Here is a 7700-nt window from a genome sequence, read left to right as displayed (position 1 = left end):
AGCCACTTTTGTTTATGTTTATATGTTCTAACAACAATTATGTTAATAATTGTATTTATGTGTTGAATGCTATAATTTTATTTGCTGATTTATTGTATTTTTCATGTTTATGTTTGATTAGATAAGTTGCATTTCTTTCCCAGGCCTTCTAGAGGTCGTTGGCCATATTATGTAATTTCCCTGCAGTGGTCACTGTCCATGTCTATTTTTAGCCCAAATTCCTAGTCTAAAAACCTCCCAGTGACCTATTATGTAATTGCTAAAAATTCCATGGTGTAATTCTCCCCAAATTTAATCTAATAGCCAATCAAATTAAGCGATACGGTCACGTGGTTTGATGCGGTCAGTATCTGACCAGTGAGAGTAGGGTCATTCTGTCTTCATCTATGAGAGTGTTAGCACGAGTAATGTTTTGATATAGTAGGTTTTTGAAACGCAGTTTCTAGTTTTTTGTTGTATGCGATATCGCATGATTATTTCTGCTGGTTTCGGTTGGGGTACAATATGTAAACAATGAGTATTTTAAATGCGTGCGTGATTGGACATTCTTACATCAGAAGATTAAGAGATTATTGTATGCAGACAGAAACAGACAATCTGAATTTAGACCCTAAAGTGTTTAAAGTATCATTTAGAGGAAAAGGCGGTTTGAGATTAAGCAAGCGTGTCTTTAGGGCGGAGATTCTGCATTTTGACTCAATTTCTGATGTGGTGTTTTTACAGATTGGTGGAAATGATATCTGTGAAAGTACAAACAGTGAGAAATTAGCTAGGGACATTATATCTGTTGGACAGTATTTAAGAGATGGTGTTGGAGTAAAATAAGTGATAATAGACCAGTTAATTCGCCGAATGCAGTTTGCATCATGCCAAAAATTTTAACGTCTTTGTGGTTCAGACTAATGAACATTTGAAACGTTTTGCTGAGCCCCTTGGTGGAATTTATTTCTGGGGACATCGGGGGTTTTGGAAGGACTTTCATTATTTAGGCCCGGATGGTGTCCATCTGCTGTGTACCCCTGCCGAGGACCAGCCCATGAGGAAGTTTCGCCGCAGCATTAGGAATGCGGTGATCCTGCACTCAAAAGTTTTGAGGCCAGTATGATTTTAGATCTTATGTGCTACCACTCTAGAATAATGATATTCAATGATATGTGAATATATATATCCATATTTATATATATTTACATTTTATTTGTTTTAATTAAGACAGTGTAAGGGCAGTTTATGTCTTAACTCCCTGAAATTTAAATGCGTAATTTTTTCATGTTGATGAGTATCAGTTCAAGTTTTACCTTTCATTTTTGGGTCTGTGTTACCCATATGGCCAGTGGGACATGTTTCCTTCCAATTATGAATTTAATGTTAACATGTAATTAAAAATCATGTTGAGACTATTTAGTTACATGAATGTTTGGATCTACATGTACTAATAATGATGAAGGAACATTGGGTCTGTGTTACCCATATGGTCAGTGGGACATGTTCCTTACAATTATGAATTTAATGTTAATAATGTTATGTAATTAAAGTCATGTTGGGACTATTTAGTTACATAGATGTACTAATAATGATGAAGGAACATTGGGTCTGTGTTACCCATATGGTCAGTGGGACATGTTCCTTACAATTATGAATTTAATGTTTATAATGTTATGTAATTAAAGTCATGTTGGGACTATTTAATTACATAATGTTTGAATCTACATGTACTAATAATGATGAAGGAACATTGGGTCTGTGTTACCCATATGGTCAGTGGGACATGTTCCTTACAATTATGAATTTAATGTTAATAATGTTATGTAATTAAAGTCATGATGGACTATTTAGTTACATACATGTACTAATAATGATGAAGGAACATTGGGTCTGTGTTACCCATATGGTCAGTGGGACATGTTCCTTACAATTATGAATTTAATGTTTATAATGTTATGTAATTAAAGTCATGTTGGGACTATTTAATTACATAATGTTTGAATCTACATGTACTAATAATGATGAAGGAACATTGGGTCTGTGTTACCCATATGGTCAGTGGGACATGTTCCTTACAATTATGAATTTAATGTTAATAATGTTATGTAATTAAAGTCATGAGGGACTATTTAGTTACATACATGTACTAATAATGATGAAGGAACATTGGGTCTGTGTTACCCATATGGTCAGTGGGACATGTTCCTTACAATTATGAATTTAATGTTTATAATGTTATGTAATTAAAGTCATGTTGGGACTATTTAATTACATAATGTTTGAATCTACATGTACTAATAATGATGAAGGAACATTGGGTCTGTGTTACCCATATGGTCAGTGGGACATGTTCCTTACAATTATGAATTTAATGTTAATAATGTTATGTAATTAAAGTCATGATGGACTATTTAGTTACATACATGTACTAATAATGATGAAGGAACATTGGGTCTGTGTTACCCATATGGTCAGTGGGACATGTTCCTTACAATTATGAATTTAATGTTTATAATGTTATGTAATTAAAGTCATGTTGGGACTATTTAGTTACATAATGTTTGAATCTACATGTACTTATATTAATGAAGGAACATTGGGTCTGTGTTACCCATATGGTCAGTGGGACATGTTCCTTACAATTATGAATTTAATGTTTATAATGTTATGTAATTAAAGTCATATTGGGACTATTTAGTTACATAATGTTTGAATCTACATGTACTAATAATGATGAAGGAACATTGGGTCTGTGTTACCCATATGGTCAGTGGGACATGTTCCTATTATTATGAATTTTATGTTAACATGTACATGTATATCAAAATCTGTGTTGGTATTCGCTTAACTATCAGGTCAAAATACCAAGTACATGGTTGAAATCATCTGTTAATGCAAAAGTTATTAGGAAAAAATGCTTATGGGTTAGGCTAATCATATATGTGAAAGGATAGGATTCATACTTATTATTCTTATTATATATTTAGCCATTATGCCACCCAAAAAGAGAGCCAGGAGAGATGATGTGGCAACGGGAGGAGTACCACCACCAACACCACCAACTGAAGTACATAATGGGCAAAAAGGGCAAAAAAGAACCCGAAAACAGGCGGAGACTGACACTGTCAATGTGCTATCAAATCTTGATTATGAACTACTGGCAAAAGAAATTGTAAACCAAAAAGCTGCTAGTGAGAAACAAAACATCGGTGAAAAGGTTGGGCAACCTCCAATGGTGAATTCTGTTGAGGATACTGCACCGGTAGTTGGGGAACTGGGACTGGGAACATTACTGGATAATGTGTTCACAGGTGAGCCCGCAGGCAATTTATCTCAGAGTACGATTAGTAGTTTTGCATGCTTTAGTAGCCCTCAAATCCACTTATCAGATTGTGTGCCTCTAGGAGCATCAGTTTCCTCCAAACTGAAACTTAAAATTTGGAACAATGAATTTGTTGACTTAAAAAATTTATTGCCGACCTCAGGAGATGAACCCCTTTCAATTGTGGTACAAGCGGGGAAAATTGAGCTACAACAAGCGGCTTCACATAAAACACCTATTACAATCCATCAATGGACAGATGCTTTTCTGGTATTCAGTACAATTTACTTACAGAAATTTCCCCATGAGGCATGCAATCTGTTAAAATACATGTTTACAATTAGGGAGATTCACAAGCTTCATGGGGACCAACCCTGGAGAATGTATGATGAGTCATTTAGGAAAATAAGAGAGACATCCCTCCTGCCGTGGGAGAGAGTAGTAACAGAGTTGCGACTTAAGGTAGCCTCTATGGGTTTAAAGTCTCCTACCCAATTCCAAGCTTATAATGGTAAACAGCAGCCCTTTCGGGCAAAACAGTGCTACAATTATAACAATGGGCAAAAATGTAACTCCCTACCCTGTCGATTCGCCCATACTTGCCAAGCCTGTAGTGGACCCCACCCCCGATTTCAGTGTAGAAACATGTCATCCAAATCTATTACATCAAACAGGAATGGCGCTGGTTCTTCCAACTCCAGTAAACCCGTTAAGACTTCACAATGAACTATTAGGTTATGAGGCAGATGAATTAAAATTGTAAGTGAATGGCTTTACATTTGGGTGTAGATGAGGCTGTGTTAAGTCCCCTTCCATTCATCCTCCTCATAATCATAAGTCTACATATGAGCACCCAGAAGTTATTGAAGATTACATTCATACGGGTTTAAGTAAGCAGAGGATATCTGGCCCATTCACAAGACCCCCTTTACCTCATTTTAAAACTTCTCCTCTGGGGGTTGTACCAAAATCCGAGCAAAACAAGTTTCGAATCATTCATGATTTATCCTTTCCTGCTCAGGACTCAGTTAATTCTAATATACCTAGGGAATACTCTCAGGTTCATTATGTTTCAATTGATACGATACTCAGTTTGGTGCATCAATATGGGATGGTTTCACTTATGGCTAAAACAGATATAAAGTATGACTTCAGAATAATCCCCGTGAACCCAAAGGATTATCATTTTTTGGGTTTTACTTGGAAAGGTCAGTTCTACTACGAACGCTGTTTGCCACTGGGGACAAGTAGCTCTTCTCAAATATTTGAGAAGTTAGGTACAGCTCTTCAATGGGTTATGTTAAACAAGCTAGAAGCAGGGGGTATGTCTCATATGTTGGATGATTTCTTTTTTATTGGACCTCCTCAGTCTGAAAAATGTAAAAATCATTTGATGAATTTTTTGATTTATGTGGAAGGATTAATATTCCAATTGATGATAAGAAAACTTTCTGGCCAGTAACATGCATCACCATTTATGGTATTTTAGGTTGATTCTATTGATATGATGAGTCCGCTGCCACCAGACAAATTAGAAAAATGTAGGACTCTTGTATATCAGTTTAGTAGGCGTAAAAAAAGTTACTTTGCAGGAGCTTCAATCATTAATTGGAGTCTTAAATTTTGCTTGTTTGGTATTAGTTCCTTGTAGGGCATTTTTACGTCGTTTGATTGACTTGACTATAGGTGTGAAAAAACCTTATTATCAAAAAAAAAATTTAATAATGAGGTAAGAGCTGATTTAGCCATGTGGCTAGATTTTCTTCAAAATTTCAAAGGAAAATCAGTTCTTTTTCCAGAGGAATGGGAATCTTCAGATGTCACGCGACTATTTACAGATGTTTCTGAATTTGTTAGGTTTTGCTGCTGTGTTTGGTTCAAAATGGTTTGCTGATGAGTGGACACAAACTCTACCTTTGCAAATTGCTGTAAAAAATTGTTTCCAATTGTTTTGGTTTTGGAAATTTGGGGTTCAGAGATGGCAAATAGAAAAATCTCATTTATGTCAGATAATATGGCAGTGGTAGAAGTAATCAATAAACAGTCCAGTAAGGAAAAGTGCCTCATGCATCTACTTCGGCGTTTTCGGATAGTGGCAGCAACACATGCTGCACAGTTAGGCTATTCTGAGAGTTTTATTCAGCATTTAGGCTGTTGGAACCCCAATGCATTACACATATATATTAGAATACAATCGTTTCAACTGTAATTATTTGTATCTACATTCTTTCTTACCCCTGCAGTTTATGTATAGCAGGCCAGTGATTAACTGCTGCTATTGATCTGTACCAAAAAATGTCTTTATGTCTGTTACTTTTTCCATAAGAATCTTGTGCGTAAAATAAGGAGGGTGTCTCAGTTAATTTTGTAATTATAGTATGTTTACAGGTGTAGTAATTTGTAATGATAGGTCAGTGTTTAACTGCTATTTTTTAGTTGCACATTGTGTCTTTAGAAATTGTTAGTACAACTTTATAGTTAGTCTGTTAGAGTGCCTGCGGGTTATCACCTTGGAATTGCCATTCATGTTACATTTGTACGGGTTATAGTATAATGAATTATATGCACTTATTGCCAGGTCAGTGTGTAACTGCTGGTAACAGTATGCCAAGTCAGTGTTTAACTGTTGGTACATTTGACTATAAACTGTGATTTGTGTATGTGTTTTCATCAGCATCAACAAGTGCACAACTCACTTTGGATGGCACAATGGAATTGCCAATTGTCATTATGCAATTCACATTTGGTGGCATATTTTATTTTTGAGGTGCCATCTTTTTGCTGGTTTTGTATATATTGTATATAATTTTGAACAAAATATTGTTTTTCTGTATTTTAAGGGGATCAGCATATTGATAAGTTATTTAACATTTTGTGTGAACAGTTTTGGGTCTGATCCCCTACTATGTTGTTTATATTTTTCTTTACTTTCGTCATTTTTAATAAATGACATATTTCATCATGCACAAGTGTTGAGTTCATTTATCAGACAGCAAAAACGGAGCTGCGGTGAGGTTGTGCAGCATGAGAAAATATAAATAATTTTGCGTCATTTTTAATTAATGGCCTTTTTATGCACCACGTTTGTTTCCATTGTATTTCATTTTGGTAGTTTTATAGCATGTGAACTAGTTTTAGCAATTTTGTGGCTGGGAGACCCTTTCTGTTCTATACTCTTAAATTTGGTTTTAATTAAATGTTTGTGCACCTTCCATGTTGTTTATATTTTCTATATTTTTTACGTCATTCTTAATTAAATGACAATATTTTAACAATCACGAGGTGTTACTGTCTTTTTTTAAAAGGAAACAAACAAGCGTCAATGTTGCCTTGAAAGGTTAAGAAGGGGTTTTAACATAAATTCCTTTAGAGATGAACAGCAAGAATATCGCAAGTAGACAGGAAGCCAATCAAGAATCTATTTAACAAGTAAGACAGCTGTGTATAACCCGTTCAGATTTTAACTTCGGCTCGCACATGAAGTTCGGTAGTACTGTATACAGGGTTATTTTCGCCCCGTGTAATTTTTGCCCTTTTGCACTTGCAAAAAGTTTCGTTTAGATTTCGCAAGACAGTTGTATTAAGGAGAGATAAAATGAGAAATTTGAGTTCGCTCAGCCTTAAATTCGCCCGCTGACAACGAGAGCGAAAGGGGCGAAAATAAAACGAGGACGAATATTGGCACATTGCATTTGTGATCTTTAATTTCGATTCAACCTTCAACCCATTCTTTTAATTAATGACGTCGTTCACCAACTGAATCGTCAACGACGTTATGCATTCAGTTACGTAACTCATTCCACAAAACGCTACTACTGTTGAATCCGAGCAAAAATATTTTGATCATTGAAACTTTTATTTTCTTTATAGAATTTGGATTGTACATAGACTTAAAAAGATTTGATGTGTGTTTTTTTATAACATATATTTTCTGAAGTGCATGAAAACTTCTTGCACTCTTTTCGTATGCGTAGACTCAATTCATGTAATCTTCGCGTGCCTTCTGGTTTGAGACTTCGGCTGACAGGAAACTAATAGACGGGATCACGTGACTCCGTCTAAAAATCATTGTCTTAAAAACTTTTACATTAATGAAACTTAAAATATTCCTGTTTTCGACAGTGATATAGGGATCACAACATAATGATGATTCTACTTGAAACAATTTAAACTTCATGATCGTAATAGTTCTTAACCGTTTAATTCTACTTTCTACGAATAAAACATGTTGTCATAAGATACACATAATACAATGTTATCAGTGATGATAGAAATAAAAATCAATTTTGGTTTGAGGTTTTTTCCCCTCTGTTTTATCACATCTGAGAGCATTGATATCAACATTTATAAGCACGCTTTTTTCATTCTTCTTGCAAGTAAGACGTTACGGATGGCA

General features: G+C 35.1%; 1 protein-coding gene and 1 pseudogene across 1 annotated transcript; both read left to right on the top strand.

The window, feature by feature from the left end:
• The first annotated feature begins 513 nt into the window (after positions 1-513).
• On the top strand, positions 514-1509 carry LOC128191187 (uncharacterized; annotated as a pseudogene).
• LOC128191186 (uncharacterized) lies at positions 956-6502 on the top strand. Its single transcript, XM_052863271.1, has 2 exons — positions 956-1095; positions 2970-6502. The coding sequence occupies exon 2, from the start codon at positions 2975-2977 to the stop codon at positions 4028-4030; it is 1056 nt and encodes a 351-aa protein (XP_052719231.1). The 5' UTR covers positions 956-1095; positions 2970-2974; the 3' UTR covers positions 4031-6502.
• Positions 6503-7700: the final 1198 nt, after the last annotated feature.

The sequence above is a fragment of the Crassostrea angulata genome, chromosome 7, assembly GCF_025612915.1.
Source record: "Crassostrea angulata isolate pt1a10 chromosome 7, ASM2561291v2, whole genome shotgun sequence".
Classification (NCBI taxonomy): Eukaryota; Metazoa; Mollusca; class Bivalvia; order Ostreida; family Ostreidae; genus Magallana; species Magallana angulata.
Note: the sequence above shows the minus strand (reverse complement) of the source record. Positions and strands in the feature narration are given on the sequence as shown.

Excerpts from the sequence above, each read along its gene's own strand:
- LOC128191186 (XM_052863271.1), top strand. The coding sequence starts at position 2,975 with ATGCCACCCAAAAAGAGAGCCAGGAGAGATGATGTGGCAACGGGAGGA.